Below are 17,663 nucleotides of genomic sequence, written 5' to 3'. Positions count from 1 at the left end.
TGGTGCTGCTGAGTCACGTGTTGGTACAACGTCAAATCACAAGAAAAGGGAGGAGGAGCTAAGTGTCCAAGCCCAGGCTGTGACGGGAGCCGGACTTAAGAGCAGCGGCACTTACACAGACAGAAAGGCGCCGCTCTGATGAAACCGCAGTAGTGCACGCTGGAGAGAAACTGAAACTAAAGTATCGATGTCAGCACACTGGTATTGATAAAAAAAAAAAAAAAAAAACACTGGTATTGATCAATATCAATACGAATGGATTTAGGAATTGGTAAAAGAACAGCGAATAATAAGCATGCTTTACATCAACGCTGCCCTTTTTGCACATAGATACAAAATGTTTTTCTTTATGCAGACAAATACCAACTGTTGCCAAGGAGTATACATGAGACGCCTATAACCTATATCAAGTGTAAAAATGCAACACAATTCTTCTCTGCTTTAATAAGCATTTGGTCTAATAAACTGCAATTTATGGATTACACAGTAAATCAAAACCATAGACTGTAAAATTAGTGGAGGAAGCATCCGGGCCTGAAAAGTTGATCGAACAAGTTCCTTTAACCTTTCTTAAAAATAACCCTACTTCTAGCGCAGCACAATTGGAACCATAACCAACACAAGTTTGGCTGCTTTATCCTCCCCAGCTCCATCCTCTCGTCAAAAATCTTCACATCTGGTTGAAAAAAAAACAAGATGGGGACGCCCGTAATGACAAACTCCAGGCTTTAAATTTTCCACAAACCAATGGCGGACTTCACAGAAACTACATCCAGTATTTTTACATATAGTCAAAACATGTAACTTTGTCCCCCTAATGGTGAAACACAGCAAAGACCATAAAGACTACTATGTTGTGTCAGGGGCTGGATCATCTCAACGAGGTTGTCCTTAAATCCATCTGACCTGGATGAAATCTGGAGTATTGAATGTCCTATCTCTGCCTTTGTTTGATGTCTCAATGCAGTTTTGTCAAAGTCTCATACACTGACCTCCACACGCAACTTAAAGTTGTGCCTATTTACTTGCTAAAACAACCAACTAAAGAATTAGAGACTACACAATACAGACATTGCACCAAAACATACATGCAATCTAACTTTGTTATCTACAATTTACCATAAAAAAATTGTTTTTGGGAAGATTTTAAATGATAAGGCTGTCCTCAAGCTAATGATTATACAGCTGTGTGGAACAAATTTTAAAATGTAGTACCATAATACAACAAAACAGCAGGCAGCCATCTCTGGGCAGTCTGTGGCCAACTATCGGCCTAGGTGTTTGCAGTGCGTCCGGCTGGCGCCGTTGGCTCTGGTCGACCCTTGTCAGCAGCCGATAAAGTCTGTTGAGTTAGTAAGAGGGAGATGTCTGAGTGGTTGAAGCAAAGCAAACCTGAGCAGTTTGAGGTTTCATCAGACATATTCTTAATTTTTATTCTGAGAATATCACCAGACAGTTTACTGACTAGTTAGCAGTGCAAAAGGTTCATACCTGTCAGCGGTTAGATGTAGACTTTGAGGTATCACTTAGTTATTATTGTGTGCAACATTTAAAAGAAGACTTAAGGAAGTGTGAGTCAATGTAGCCATCTCTCTTTTTTGTGCTATTGCAGGGTAAACAGGTTGTGTTTCATCCCCTCCTCATTGGTGTTATAGGCCCTGGATAGTAATTACTGTTATTTCGTGCTTAAGGCTTTAGAGTCACTCATGAGACTGCACATGTTATGTACACTTACACTAGCTTGATAACAACTTCATTTCCTGTCTTTACCCTTCAACATGCCCTTCACCAGGCCCTGCTGGCCAGTAAGGTTCTAATGAACATGTGAAAGTACCCACATGCAGTGCATACTGTACACACACAACAGAAAAAAGACAGAATAAGTTAAGCTGAAGTCAGCAGGCTCTATCTTTTCTTTTCTGTGCAAACGCATGCAAACAGAGAGTAGGTTTCCCCCGAGAAACATCGGAGAGTCACACATGCAGGAGGGAGAAGAGACACAAAAGAGTGAGTGTGAGGTGTGAGGAATGACAGACAACAAAGGGGGTAGTTACTGTCGGGTAGAATAAAAGCAACAATAAGCCCAAGAAAAGATATAATAGTAAGACAGAGAGTCATAGAAACCATTAAATATTGAAAGCATAAAGCTAGACTACCTGCTGTGTGTAGGGAAACACAAATAAAGTCAGAGCAATGAACAAACATCCCCACTGTACTTATAGAAATGTGAACACTCTGTACAAATGAATGTCCTTTGTGGCACCTTGTGGTAACAAATGACCAAGTCAAAAGTACATATTTAGATCCTATATCTCTTTCTAAACACACATTCATTGAAACAGTTCATGTGTTTGAAGATATACCAGGACAATGCCAAGACTTTGACCTATATTGACCCTGTGTATTTTTACAGGTACGCAAAGGTTAATGCTTTAATCTAAGTTCACATTTTTAAACCAGCAGCATATAAACATGACTCGTACAATCTCTTTAAGTGTTGTGTTTCAGAATGCTCTAACAATAGGATGGAGGTACGAAAACAACATTAAGCACAACCTCAAAAAGATCCACATCATCATCATTATTGACTGGGAGGACTTTGTTCAAAACAAAACAACATAGAGAAACAGAACTGTTGTTGAAGCGACAGCAAAGAATAGATAGACTCCCCACCAAGAATTGAACTTTTTCTGGCAACACCAAAAATCCATACACACACGCAGAAGTTAAGTTTTACCTCTTCAATCATGTCAAAGGACACCTCAGGAGGACAATCTCACTCAATCCCAAGTGATTACTGCTGCTGGTGATTGTGGGTCACAGTGCTTTCAGTAAATTAGACCCTACTGAATGGACCCCAAAAGTCCAGGTTTTGGTTCAACTTCATTGTCGTTAAGACTGCACAATGAAATGCAGTTGTAGTCACCTTTGTGCTACACCCAGAATATGTGAAAACATAAATTAGATTAAATTACAATAAAATAAAACAACAAAATAGGCATTTCAACAGAACAAAGTAAATGCAAGTAGAACTAAATGAAGAAATAAAAAGAAAAACTTATTTATATTTACAAGGAAGATATACATTTACATATATGTATACATATATTTATGTATACATATGCAAAAGTGAAAAATGACAGAATAGATTAAAATAGGAATTCACAGTTGCAGTGCAATATATAGGACATGGTGCAATTTAACATGAGTAACATGTAGGGCCAGGTTTATTTGGTGCAAAAAGCCAAGATAATTTTTTGTTTACTCCATTGAAGAAGCATAGATAATAAATAGTATATACAAATTTATGGGTAACACCAGAGAAGTGTTTTGTTTTTCCGGGGAGCTGGAAATTGATGGATACTGGGGCTGCATCTTTGTCTTCCTTTTTTTGTGTAGCTGTCTCATCCAAGCTGCCACCTATCTACTTTCCCTGTTTAAGATGGAGTCATGCACAGCCTTCAATTAATACAACTCCATTTGTCTTTCAATATTTCCATCATTTTTTCACATCTCTCACACACACTGCTCCAAAAAATCCAAGTGCTAACTCTCTCTCTCTCTCCCTCTTGGCGCAGCTCCATGCTCGCAGTCGCGTGCCTGCGTGTTGGTCCGTCTCACTCTCAGCAGCTTGCATAGTAATCAGTTGCACATTCCAAGGAGAGACAGAAACAGTGTGTATATGTCAGAGAGAGAAAGAGAAAGAGAGAGAGAGGAAGAGAGAGGGAGAGCAAGAGAGAGTGCAGAGATGTCTTGATGGATTATTGGATGGGCATGCTTGCTAGTTTTTGGACATTATTAACTATGGATTGGATAAACTGATGTTAAAACTGACAACTCAACCCCTTAATCAGGTAAGATGGAAAATAACAAATATTTTGTCTCATGTGTGTACCTATTAGTGTGTGTGTGTGTGTGTGTGTGTGTGTGCGTGTGTGTGATGCCTGTGATGCATGTTGGTTGATTTGTATTAGTCACAGTTAATAAAAAATCTTTTCACTCAAATGTTGGCTGAAAAAAAAGTTTAACACACAAGGAAATGGTTTATTAAAACTAACGTACTGCTGTAAGATTAGGCTATCAATGCACTGTACAACTTGCCATTATAGTGATATGATGTATGATTATTAACTAAGGTGACTCGGCTATTGTTCAGCGAGCCAAATGTTTTCACAGTGTAATTTAACACTGGACATGATTGCCTCAAATCTGAAATGCATAGATTTTTTTTCTGGTTCAAAAACTTTAAAACGAAATGCAGTATGCAACCCAAAGGGAAAACACAGCTTGTACAACATCTTATATGAACTGCATGACCTGTTTCCAAATCTGGTTATTTATTTGGTGACTTAAATATCTAAGGCTATTGCCTTTAAGAAGAACATTAGAAGATGGGAGATCTGAAGGTTAAATGACCTACTGTGAATCTTTTATGACCTTCATAACGCACTTGCAATTATACATAAAGTTTCTGTCACCAGGTGAACGGAGAAGATTATGGACGGCGAGAGTCTCATTCAACAGATTGAACGAGAGATGGAAGCCACTTCTTTACCGTTTTCAGTGACCACCGACTGGCTGGAGGATGGAAACGAGACGATTGGGAATCAGTTCCAGCAACCCGACTGGCAGGTGGGAGAATACAGATGAGAGATAAAACTGTCAAGGACCAGCTCTTTCTTTACTGGGGTATTACATCCAGAGCCTCGAACCATTTACAGCAAACTTTGATCATCTGAGAATGGCTGAATACGTTTATGAAAATTTGGGTAATAGGGATGGTCTTGAAAAAAAAAAAGCGTATTTAGGGCTGCGGATGGAAATTAGCCAGTACAGAGTGTTATCTAATGTTTCAATTACATTTTTTTCTCACTTATGCTCTTTAGTGTTCTGATTGTCCTGTACCTACACACAATATATTCCTTTTTCACAATCCTCTCCTCTCCTCTCCTCTCCTCTCCTCTCCTCTCCTCTCCTCTCCTCTCCTCTCCTCTCCTCTCCTCTCCTCTCCTCTCCTCTTCTCTCCTCTCTCAGGTGGCTCTGTGGGCCATAGCCTATGCCCTCATCATCCTGGTGTCCATCACTGGTAACGTCACAGTGATCTGGATTATTCTCGCTCACAGACGCATGAGGACTGTAACCAACTACTTCATCGTTAACCTTGCCTTCTCTGATGTTTCCATGGCAACTTTCAACACTCTTTTTAACTTTGTCTATGCGCTTCACAATGACTGGTACTTTGGCCTGGGTTATTGCCGATTTCAGAACTTCTTCCCCATCACGGCCATGTTTTCATCAATATACTCGATGGCCGCCATCGCAGTGGACAGGTAAGAAAGCTCTGTTGATAATATGTGCAAAAACTACATTATCTCTGATTTGAACTTCTCAATTACATTGCAGTTAAGTGGATGCTTTCATCCAAACTGATTTTAAAAGGAACCTGAGCACCTAAGAAATGTTTTTCTTTTTCTTATACCAGAAAGTGGTATTTGCAAATAACCCACTTAACTTCTAAAATACTACACAATCTGTGATGTATTAATGATTCTTCCTTTATGGATTATGAATCATGGTGTATTGGAGTGGCTAAACATCACTATACAGTATATCAGCAGCAGCAGAAACTATTCACCCATTTCAGAGGCAAATGCTACATGAAGGAGAAATGGGTCAACAAGCAGCAGAGATACAGATGTCATTAATGCAAATTGGAGCGTGAATGGTCAGACTGTTAGTCTGAAATTGCGCTTAATAAATTATGTTGATATGATATCACAGGTGTTTCTAATGTTTTGTCCACTCCCATTTACATAAAAAGAGACGTACAAAATGTAACTAACACAATTCAGTGAAAGAAAACACAATCACTAATTATGGTCATAGTGGTAAATCTTTGCCTTTCTGACATAGGGTTGAACAGTATAAACTTCACAAAGACAGGAATTACTGCAGTGCTGTTGTATCAAACTTTATCTAACAGCACAGGTGCACCCAATACACTCTTAAATGTATTTACACTATAATGGGACTTTTTACACAGAGGAGAGTTTCATTGGAGCATTTCATTTTTCTCTCATATTTATGCATGACACATATAGTCAATGGCTCTCTGTGGCTCACAACAGATGTAGTGGTGAATGAGCCATTTATGCTAAGATCAGACCAGGTGTTGCTCACAGCACGACAAGCCCTCCTCATTACTTTCCAATTTGTGGAACAACCATTTTATGGGACTTTGTTCAGGCATTTTCTTTGGTGTTACCAGCTGCAACAATGAAACACATAAACTGCCCTTAATACAATACCACAGAATTTATTTTTTTTTCAAAACAATTGGGCTGCCATACTCTGTCGACATTTTGGTAAAGGAGATACTCTGGACTGGCTACAGAAAGGAAGAGGCACTGAGGCACCGATGTTTGGTTTGGATCTGCACCTTGTAGTGCCCACCCAAGGGGGGTTTGGAAGGCTATGGGGCCGGCTTTTGCACCTTGGCACACCAGCTCAATGGCAGGGATGACGTGAACATGATCTGACCCTATTAGCACTAGAGGTTGTGCATTATGGAAGGGGTGAAGAGGAATCTTCCTCAGATGAGCGTGCTGTCTCTGGTGCATCTGGACTGGGCAGTTCTGCTCCACCAAGTCCAAGCCTGAAGCAGTGAAGGCTCCCTGGACCTTATTGTGCTTCACTGGGTTATTTTTAGGGGAAATCTCAAAGGTGATCCTGGATCCACTGAGGTGAGTAATGTCAGGTCGTACTGTACGGAGGGCAAGGCTCTCCTGCCCGCCAGCTAACTGGAGCTGCTTTACAGCAGCAGGTAGAATCATGGTCCGCTGAGCACCGTCATCAAAGACTGCAAAGGTTTCAGTTGACTTGGAGTTGTAATGTAGTAGGACTGGCATAACTTTCAGAGGCACATTGCCTGAAGAGATGGAGGGTGTCAGATAGATTCGACTCTCAGAAGTGGCGGACGGAGGGTTGATTGAACCATTTTGGGCTACACCATGGAGTGTCCCAAGGCAACTACTGATTGGTCGGAGAGAATCGTCACTAACCACTGCGTCATCATTGCTGCCTCCAGGTTCCTGCGACAGCATTAAAGAGCAACCTACAAAGGAACTGATTAGATTGATAACTGAATGGAAGTGCTGCTGGAAGTGCGCTAGTTCCCATCCATGTGACACATGTAACCTCCAGATAACTTGCCCTTCCACCAACCTCTACTTGGAAGATAATGGTCTTCTAACCGTCTTGGGATGCTTCAGCTGCCAGGTCGGAATGTTTGTTCTTTTTCCTCTCATAAGCCTCTTGAACCCCATCTTCCCATGGTAGTGTTAATTTCACAACATATGCCAGCTTTGTTGTTGGAGACCACAGCACCATGTCTGGCGAGAGTGTTGTAGCCACTATTTTTGGGGAGATTTTCTCCTGAAAAACCAGAGCGTGACCTTTAACCATCTGTGGCACAGAAAAGCATTTATAAAGACACCTGATAGATATGATATGAATAAATAAAGCTCTTTATCTTCTTTCAGGTACATGGCCATCATTCACCCTCTGAAGCCCCGTCTCTCCTCCACCTCTACAAAGGTTATGATTGCCCTGATTTGGGCAGTTGCAATCTCCCTGGCTTTCCCTCAGTGTTACTACAGTGTGACAATATTTTACTACCCCAGAACCGTGTGCATGGTCGACTGGCCTGACGATTATGGAGGAACACATCAACTAAGGTGAAAAGCATGGACATACATCTACAACAAGGCAGATTTGAACATAAAACAACAAGTTATCAACACAAACACACTGTCTATACCACTGATACACTCACTGTTTAAGTGTGGCAATCAGTAGCTTCACAAAAATTATTATAGTCATACTGACTGCACCATTCACATACATGTATGCATATTGTCCCAGAAATTTGGATATTATAATAATATTGTGTGTTGCTACTGATTGCCACACTTGATGTTTTGTAATGGGTTGTCTTTTTAGCTCCCAAGGTTTGACACCTTCTCTACAAAAAACATCTGGACCAAAAACTATTTACTAAAGACTTACCGACAGTAGCAATTGCAGGCTTGATTGACTTTTCTTAAGGGTAATTATTTAATTTTGTCATTTTGTAATCTATCAAGTCACTTTTAAATGTTGTGAAGGCAGTAAGTGGGGTTGGTTTAGATATAAAGTAAGCTATGTTGGCAGATTATGGATGTCAACCAGAGGGACCGTTCAAAAATGTCAGCTCACAACTTCATAATATCTGAAACCTTTACAGCTTTGTTTTCTTTTTCTGCCTCTCCAGTTACCAGTTTGCAGTGATATTGCTGATCTACTTGCTCCCTCTACTGGTAATGCTGGTGACCTACAGTTTGGTTGGCCAATCCCTGTGGGGTGGGCACATCCCTGGAGAGGCGACATACCACTACCACAGCCAGATAACAGCCAAGAGAAAGGTCACTTTATTTTTCTGCTGTCATAAACTCAGAGTCTGGGCTTTTGATATGTAAACTATCATCAGCATGTTCAAATAACCTGGGCCCAACCTTCAGTATGGTTAAATTATGTTGGACTGGAACTTAAAATATGGAAAAATTTGCTTACTTATCCTTTCTCTTTGATTGCCGACAGGTGGTGAAGATGATGGTTGTGGTGGTGGTGACCTTTGCCATGTGCTGGTTGCCCTACCACATCTACTTCATACTGGGATCATTTAACAGAGACATATATAAACAACATTACATTCAACAGGTCAGCATCTGCCTTTCTGTCTGTTATTACATATTTTTAGTCCAATTTATATATTAACTGGGCATTCTTTTTCCTTTTTCTGTCAGGTGTATCTGGCCATATTCTGGTTGGCGATGAGTTCGACCATGTACAATCCTATCATTTACTGCTGTCTAAACCAAAGGTAAAATACATACTGTGTTCACACAGCCAGAAACTCCTCACGTTTCAGTATCCCAAACCACAAGGCAGAAAAACAATTCTCACCTCTTCCTGCAGGTTTCGTGCAGGTTTCCGTCATGCGTTTGCTTGGTGTCCCTTTGTCAAAGTGTCGGATGAGGACAGGATGGAATTGCAGCACACGCACACCTTCAGAGTCACCATGACACGCAGCCACCGCAGTGACAGTGCATACGCACACACCTCCATCAAAACAAACAACACCTTTGACACAAATGTGGCTGTCAGCACTCAGCTAAACAGAGAGAGAGATGTTTGCTTGCAGCTTAAAAAATCACCATTGAAAACATACAGCACACATGCAGTGAAGAGGCCAGACGACACAAAATCCCCAGCAGCCAAACTTATGCAGCATAGCCGCTGACTACTGAAACAATTCATAATGAGCACTTTCATCATGGGAAGGTAACAGGGTTTTTCTACCGTGACAACAGATAAAAAATAGACTGCAGCCGATAAAGACAGAGGAGAGCCTGCTGAATGGTGACATTCATCCATGTGGAAAACCTTAAAGTAAAGAGGTGTTCATTGGTCCTGGTTTGGGACCAATTGCCTTCTTTGTTAAAGAGGAATATCAATTAATGTGACTTTCAAGCTGATGGATGTTTTGCTGTACCGGCCAAATTAGTCATATGAGCTTGTGGAAACCTAGTTATGTATAAAGAAACCACACCTGCATACTGGACAAAAAAAGAGAATCTTATTCCTTCAAGTGTTAGTCTGTAGATAAATCCATCCCTCATTCATTTCTTTTACTAAAGCCCATTCTCTTCCTCCTCCCTCCATCGTCTATATACTTTCATTCATCGCTGACTTTTTCTGAATCTGTTGTGAACTTTGGATATGTTTGTGTAACTGTAGAGTTTTTTGTGTGGTTAGTGGATTTCAACAGCATGTAATGGATGATCAGTCCACTGGCATCAGCACCAAGCCTTAATATTGTTATTGTTGTTGTGTGTTTTCTTCTTTTTATTGCCACAGATATGGGACTTTAAATAAGGATTTCTTTTCTCAAATGGACATTTTTTATTGCATTTTACCTTCACCAATCACAACACAAAGTTTTAATTAAAGTTAACCTTTAGTGGCTCAGTTTATTAAAGAAAAAAAGTAATTTCTAATAGTGTGGGATCAGCCATATTGATGACCTTAAAATAAATAACTTTTATTAAGTTAGTAAAGATCTGTCTGAGGAGCTCTGTGGTATAAATTCAGAGGTTAAGGATCAGCAACAGGCACATCGTTAGCTAGACAGGGTGTAACCTATAGCAGCAGGGCCAATATGGAATGACTGAATTAAGGATACACTCAACATTTTCTACGTCAAAGTGTCATAACCAGCTATCAACACAATTTCAGTAGCAGTAAGGACACCTCCTCCTGTGTCTAACATAAACCAAAACACATAACAACACTGACATTAATTGATTATTGTACATTTTAGAAGAATAAAACCAAATTGAATTGACCTTATATTGTAGATTTTGCTGGATCTCCCTCATTATCAGTTATGAGCATGTAGCTGTTACTGTACAGTGCATTCCATCTAAATCGGTCAAATAGTGTACATTCATACAGTATGTAGCTCATACTGTATATTGGGACTTCACTGGTTTGTGCAACTGCCATTTTTCATGGTTAGTGTGCAATAAAGTCAAGATTAAAAAGTAAGTGCTGCTACTTAGAAGAATGTGATGTAAAATGTAATCCGTTTTGTATGTATTAATGTTTAATATGCTGAAGTGGACATGTAAAGGGACTTTGTGATGGTTGTGCACATATGGTAGGAACATTATGTTATAAATACTGTACCGTTAGCCTCATTTCAGAATGTCGAGAAAAAAACTTTTGATTCGTTTTAACATCTTAGACTTTCAAATACACACAGTTACAAAGTGAAACAGTTGTATATGTTATCTACACAAAGCAGCAGGGTAGTTGAATGTGCCTAAATAAAACTGATAAAATGTTGAATAAATGTGACAGTATATGTACGTTTGTGCAAAGTCCCTCAGTTGTCTGCTACACATTGTTATCATGTTGCAGAGGTCTGTTGCTGCAGTACAGTAGCAGCACCACTTTGAACTGGGGCAGATTTTGTGTTTTACCAAAGGAAATTTAAGAAGGCATGACGCCGACAGAGCTTATGTTCTTATTAAACAGTGACAAGGTTGTCTCTGAACACTAGCACCAATACACATAATCTAAACATACATAAGTGCAAAATATCTGGTGCAAAAAACTACAACATTGGGTTGACACATGCAGGTTTGTCTTTATTTAGTGACTGATTCGTTGACAGTGTTGGACAAATACAGTCTGTGTTTAGTGAACAGAAGCAAAGAGTGTGTGTGATGTGGGGCTTCCTTTTAGACTTTTCTATGACTTTTGAAAACATCTGAAGGCCTGCTGGAGAGGCTAAAAGTTTGAGTAGTAAATAAGAACAGAAATTTAACTTGCTTGCATTTGATTTCTTAACTCCAATAGCTTTAGGTTGTGTTGGTGCTAATCGGTCACCACAAGCCAGAATTTTAACAGCACATGGCGATACAAATGTACTTTAGCATCTCACAGATTCATCCTAGCACCAAAACTGCCAATGACTAGATAGCTAGGATTGAAAATATAAAAGAAACATAGGTCTCAGAAAAGTGCCATGAGTGTTATTAACAGCAATATTATGATTGGATTTTATTACAAAGAAAAATAAATATGACTTTGCATGAATTATGTTACATGAATGAGTCATACAGTAGTTCACTTAAACACTCTTCTGAATCTTTTGGAGCATATGGAGTACAGTGAGTGAGGATAGGGAGACACTTCATTTCCCAAATGCTTCAATTCCCTTTAAAGTTTCAGCTAATGTATAAAATGTGCTGTTGTACACCGTTTTGGCCATTGTTGTTCAACTGGCTGTTAGCACCGCATTCCTGGCAGTTACCAAGTAACTGATAAGTCTCACTGTGATGATGAGTGTAGCCAGCACTTCTTAAGACGAGGAAAAACTTATTAACAGCGATTAGAACCAACAACATACTTTGTAACATACAAGCGCTTTTTAGACATATTTTATAGTACAATAATAGAATTACTGTCATACATTAGACCAAATCTGCACATTAAGCAAGCATGTCACATATCCTCCAGATCTGGAAACAGTCCCTCTTTTTTGACCCTTCTGCTCCGACATGGTTTATTAAATCCTCCACTACAGGGCAGGTACTAACTGAGGTCGCTTCGTCTGTTTGCCGCATTATATGAACAGCAAAAAATTTCAACATTGGCCAATACAAAAATAAAATAAATAGCAACAGTGTGTATAACATACTGTATCTGGGTAAGATCTTACATTTCTTTGAGCAAAAATATTCCCTTTCATCTAATTATACATTTATATATTTCCTTGTATCCCTTCTTCGTCTTATTGAAGAGACAGTGAGTAGCAGACACACTTTGAAAACTTTGGTCTAAAACCAAGTTTTTACGTCCCTACAGTTACTCAACATGTGGTGAGAAAAAACTTTTCTCTGCAATGCTTTTGGAAATTGTCTTGCAACGGTTGTACTTGGTATATTGTAAAAGACTGCAATTATCCTCCAGATGGCAATGATAAACAACTCATAGGAACATTACAGGAGCGTGTGGCCACTTTGTTTCTACCCTGCACATCTTCTTTTTTTTTTTTTACAGGAGTTGAATGTGCATGTTTTATTTAAGCTATCATCCTCTCTGTTATGTAGATTAGCTAAAGCAGCTACAGGAGTGTGATACGTTGACTGGAGTGGTTGGATTCAGGAGGACAGAAGACAAAGGGAAAGAAAAGGTTGGAGAAGAGAGGGGGCACACAGTAAGATGGGGAGATGACAGCGAGACAGAAGAGATATTTTCTATTTATTGTTTGACTCCTGTCTCAGCCGGCAGCCCACGGCTGTGATGAGTGCTGCTCCTTTCCCACTGCCGTCCTCTGACAGCAGGAAGTTGACGTTACACTGAGGAGCCAGTTCTTTTACTGTCTGGATCATGACCCCGGAGAAACTAAACGGAGACAACATATTACATAATGTTAATTTAGAGTTTAGAGTTAATTTATGAACATTGCACAAAACAGGAAAAAATTGTTTGTCACACATTTCAACTGCTTTGTAATTACCACCCTAGGTGAAAAAAAATACAGTTATGCAATAAAGTAAACGTTAGCTGTAATAAAACAAGTCCTTTAGTTTAGACTTTACAGCATGACAGATTGGTCTGGTCACCATATGTTACATTTTTACTTAGGCAATTGAGGAGGACAGTGAATAGTTTTGTCTGTTACTGATGAATTCAACTAACTGTGGATGCAGTTTGTAGAGTGTCCCGTCCACCCCTACAGTGATGTCCAGATGGTCCAGTCCTCGGTTCTCTCTGATCTTATCGACCACAGCCGCCATTCCTGCCCCACAAATCTGACCTGCACGATGTGACACTGCCCCACATACCTGCATAACAATGAAAACCCTTGTTTGCCAAGCCACACAAAATCATATCACTCCATAAATGTTGAAAATAATATAACTTGTCCTGTTTCTGTTTACTCTTGTGTAGTCACATATGCCTGCTTCTTTCACAAGATAAATGTTGAAAACAATTTATGTGAGGCTCAGATTCTCAGTATCCACTATACACACTCAGTTGCCAGCTTATTAGGTACACCTAGTTTAAACTTATGCAGTACAATATACCAGTTCTGTAATAATAAATCCTACTTTCATGAAGGTTATAAAGTTAAGTTTTGTTGAAACTGTTTTAAGAGGTGTTGATTCATCTGCATGGTCAGTTTAGAGCTAAAGTAGGTATGTGGACCTGATTAACTGGCAACTGGGTGTAGATTCCCTCCAAACACCATGTGAGGTTGGTGAGTTTGCATTGGTAAATTGAGCGTAAGAATGGATTACATAATAAATATGCTTGTGTGCTAAATGAAATGTGAAAAATGTTTTAATATTATGGGGGGTGTGTGCACACACATGCATCTTGCTATACCTTACCTCTTTGACAATGATACTGTCATTACAGGTGCTGTCCAGCCCTAAGTGTTGCAGGATGGATCTAACCTGCAGCAAAGCCAATCTGTCACTGGAGAAAGACAAGACAAAAACATAACATCTGAGCCATTTGCAGAAGAGAAATAAACTTAGACAAAACATCAAGAACATTTTAAAAGATAAAAACAATAGTAGACTAAAAGTGAAATAAGTGAAGGTAATCAGTTGCAGAGGATGTTCTACCCGAGGTGCTATCTATTGGCACTGATGTTGTCACTTTCCCAGCATGGCAAGATGAGAGACAAAGGTCCAGATTACTTTTCACCTCCGTTAATAGAAACCAATAACGTGCTTTTGTTCTTACCTCTCTATCTGTGAGAGGAACTTGGTTTCGAAGATGCCTCTGGTCTTTAGTGTTTCAGAAATCTGTCCTCTAAACAGGAATCCTCTCTTGGTCATATCTATCAGGATGTTTCGGACAATTTCCCCGAGATACATTCCGCTACACATTTTCTCATATCTGTAAAACATATGCAATGACAAAGCATGCACATATTTAGAGATGCAGACATTTTGGAAGTCATTAATAAGGATATTAGTCTAAGAAATAAAAGGGTTTCTGACTTGAAGAACATGGACATAAAAGGATGGAGATTTTAACCTTTGTTTGCCTGGATTGAGGGATAAATCATCCACAGCGCGGTCATACTCTGTCCTAATGTCGTCAAGACATCCATTGTCACCGAAAGCTCCCCACTCCATGTTGACACACATCTGTCCCTCATCTCCTTCTATCATCTCAATGTTCCTCATTTCCTCCATGTAACAAGCATTACTGCCAGTGCCTATAATCAGACACACAGGTTAGATGGACAACAGAAAACTGAATATTCATTAAAAAAACAAAACAGTAAAAAAGTAAACTAACCAGCGATGAGCCCAATCTCACAGGTGGGCTCTTCATAAGCACAGGTCATCATGGTTCCCACTGTATCGTTCACTATAGCTACTACATCCAGGTCAAACTCCTAAAGAAGAAACATAATATTAATGTCACAGTCCATATTTTTTCACACAGTGGTATATTTCACTGAATGATTCTGCTCCTCACAACTTACCTCTCTCCTCTTAATGGCCTCCCTCAACAATCCCACCACATCTTCTCCTTCACAGTCTGTCGCTTTGAAGCCCTTGGTCCATGTCAACAGGAAGCCCTGCAAACACAATTGAAAAATGTCATATTTTGCATATGATAAGAGGATTTTATGGTCTACTCGGGACTCAGAAAGTTCTATCCTTGGGTTCATGAAACAGTGTTGCTCAAAGCTGAAAGCAAAACTGCTTCTGGTAAAGTTGACATTTTGGAAACACTTGGGGTTTCCTCTCGGCACTGATATTATGTTTGCTTATCAGTGGACCCATTTTGCAGACACAGCAGATTTAAGTCACTCACAGCATCCAGGCTGGTCTGCCGGCAGGGAAACGAAAAGGTGAAGCCCAGAGGAAGACGAGCATTCTTCATCCCCATGTAGTCCAGGAAGTCACTGATACACTGCACGATGTGATCAAACAACTGGAAAAAGAAAGATATGACAATATGTTAACCTACATTATTTATATTGAAAACATTTGTCATTTTGTTCCATTTTGAACCTGCAGTAATTATTTTATTAACGTACAACCTCCAACATTTATTACTGGCCAGAGTAATATTCTGTCTGGCAATATTAGCAAAAATAATTAACTGTAGAAAGTTAGAAACAAACCAATGCCTTTGGGTGTTTAATGGAAAATAATTCAAAACTGTTTGTTTTTAACCTATGAAATTACAATTAAAATGGTGCCATTTTATAGTCTGATTTGAATGTCCCGCTTAGCTCAGGAAAAAAAAGAACACATGAAGAAGTGAGAGTGGGAATGAAAAGGACTAAAGGTGACGGACCGGATTAGCCTCAGCTGGTGCACAAGAGTTAAGTTCAAGTCTATGTTTTTTTAAAGACTGTCAACTCGATGCTAATCTCGACTAATCAATTTCTATTTCTGTCGACCTTCTTCCCCGAGCCTTTTCCTATCCACTTACCTCTAAGTGTCCCACGACTTCCTACTGACTACCATAATCTTTACAGTACCAACAAGGTAAAAAAGATTAAATTCAAGTTTTCTCACCCTCCTTTCTGACTTGAATGCATTGTGTGCATCACTTTAGTCAAATTAGCACAGATTACTGAGTCAAATGCCTGATGGATCTCACCTCCTCTCCTGTGCCCTGCATCACTTCTAGAGGAATAGCGTAGATTTTGTTGTGCATCTCCACTGTTCTCTTCTTGCCTGAACGAATCTTAACCAACAGAACTCTAAAGTTGGTTCCTCCTAAATCCAAAGCCAGGAAATCACCATGCTCTGAAAATCAAGGCAAGCAGACAAACATAGATAAACAAAACAGGAACAGTCTCACACACACACAATTATTAAAACAAATATAAAACATGCAAAAAATAATAATAGGTTTTAAATAGAGCCAAAAGTGACATCTGTTCAGTGTGTACGTCCTTTCAGTGACAATACATCATCGTTGGCTAAGGGCTCTGTCGATTACAGAGAGGTTTGATATGGTGTAAACCAGCTGCTAAGATGCTGAGTAATCATCACAGCTGCTTTCTTTACCCAAAGACACACACGTGCCGTCACAAATTCTGAGGTTTAATATGGACAGAATGTATGTGCAAGCAAATGCGTTTGTGTGTGTGGTCACCTGAGCCATCAGGAGTGCTTTTTACAAAGGTTGGCAGCATTTTGACAGTAGCAGAGTCTTGAGTGCTCTTTGAAAGGCCATTTTGGATCTCGGTCCTCATTTTCTTCTTTACCTAGAGGAATTTTGGAATGTCTTCAATAGTGAAGTAACACACAGTGAACATGTACAAACACACACAAACAAACACAAAAGTATCTCTCTGTTCTTACATCCAGCAGTTGTTCGGTCGTCAGGCGGAATTCAGACAGCGTTTGGGCAATTTCTCGTGAGTGTTCGGCGAGTCGGTAGGCCACAGCTGTTACCATGGCTGCTCCTTTGCCACTGCCACTCTCTGATAGGAGGAATCGAATATCAGCGTCTGGGACCAAACGACGGACTGTTTTATGAAGACGACGGGCATATCTGAAATACATACAAGATAGTTTGTAGTTCTAAAATGTAACATTTTTAAATGTGGTCTTCTTTAGACAGTATAAATTACATATTGATGAATGTGTTGCATAATGTACGATATACAGTTAGCCACCGCCAAGACCTAAAGAGCAACTCTCAATGATTTTTGTGGACAAGTAAAGAGCATTGAGATACATTATATTACATTTAGGCGCTGACAGAACATGTAAAATAAACAGAAATGCATACATTTTGATCTAATCTTTAATCTTAATGCCACTCACTGTGGGTGCATCTTGTACAGAGATCCATCGATGCCTACAGTGGTTCGAAGTCGTGCCACGCCTTTGTTCTCCTTTAGCCTCAGTAGGATTCCTGCCAGCGTGGCAGCTATCAGGTTGGCAGAGCGAAAAGACACAATTGTGCAAACCTGAAGGAGGAGTAACATTTATCAAGCAGCACTTCCCCACTTAATGAATGTCAGAATAAGATAAACAAAGCCTTATCTTTTTATT

At 39.6% G+C, this 17,663-nt stretch overlaps 2 protein-coding genes across 3 annotated transcripts in view; one reads left to right on the top strand and one right to left on the bottom strand.

The window, feature by feature from the left end:
• Positions 1-3,712: 3,712 nt before the first annotated feature.
• On the top strand, positions 3,713-10,705 carry tacr2 (tachykinin receptor 2). Its single transcript, XM_034871549.1, has 8 exons — positions 3,713-3,854; positions 4,482-4,632; positions 5,035-5,330; positions 7,542-7,736; positions 8,312-8,462; positions 8,638-8,757; positions 8,844-8,920; positions 9,016-10,705. Exons 2-8 carry the CDS (start codon positions 4,498-4,500, stop codon positions 9,338-9,340), a joined length of 1,299 nt encoding a protein of 432 aa, XP_034727440.1. The 5' UTR covers positions 3,713-3,854; positions 4,482-4,497; the 3' UTR covers positions 9,341-10,705.
• Positions 10,706-11,641: 936 nt separating this feature from the next.
• The window catches only part of LOC117944561 (hexokinase-1-like), a 35,667-nt gene continuing 29,645 nt past the window's right edge, over positions 11,642-17,663 (bottom strand). The window contains exons 10-21 of one of the 2 annotated variants that reach the window (XM_034871481.1): positions 17,433-17,578; positions 16,965-17,157; positions 16,756-16,867; positions 16,255-16,403; positions 15,457-15,576; positions 15,122-15,217; positions 14,932-15,031; positions 14,665-14,848; positions 14,368-14,523; positions 14,007-14,094; positions 13,312-13,457; positions 11,642-13,014 (exon numbers count right to left, since the gene is read on the bottom strand). In XM_034871481.1, coding sequence (XP_034727372.1) covers positions 12,867-13,014; positions 13,312-13,457; positions 14,007-14,094; positions 14,368-14,523; positions 14,665-14,848; positions 14,932-15,031; positions 15,122-15,217; positions 15,457-15,576; positions 16,255-16,403; positions 16,756-16,867; positions 16,965-17,157; positions 17,433-17,578 — 1,638 coding nt within the window. In that variant the 3' untranslated portion in view covers positions 11,642-12,866. The remainder of the gene's footprint in view (positions 13,015-13,311; positions 13,458-14,006; positions 14,095-14,367; positions 14,524-14,664; positions 14,849-14,931; positions 15,032-15,121; positions 15,218-15,456; positions 15,577-16,254; positions 16,404-16,755; positions 16,868-16,964; positions 17,158-17,432; positions 17,579-17,663) is intronic. The other variant, XM_034871455.1, reaches the window with a different exon arrangement.

Source organism: Etheostoma cragini, chromosome 1 (assembly GCF_013103735.1).
Source record: "Etheostoma cragini isolate CJK2018 chromosome 1, CSU_Ecrag_1.0, whole genome shotgun sequence".
Classification (NCBI taxonomy): Eukaryota; Metazoa; Chordata; class Actinopteri; order Perciformes; family Percidae; genus Etheostoma; species Etheostoma cragini.
This window is presented reverse-complemented; position numbering and strand designations above follow the sequence as displayed.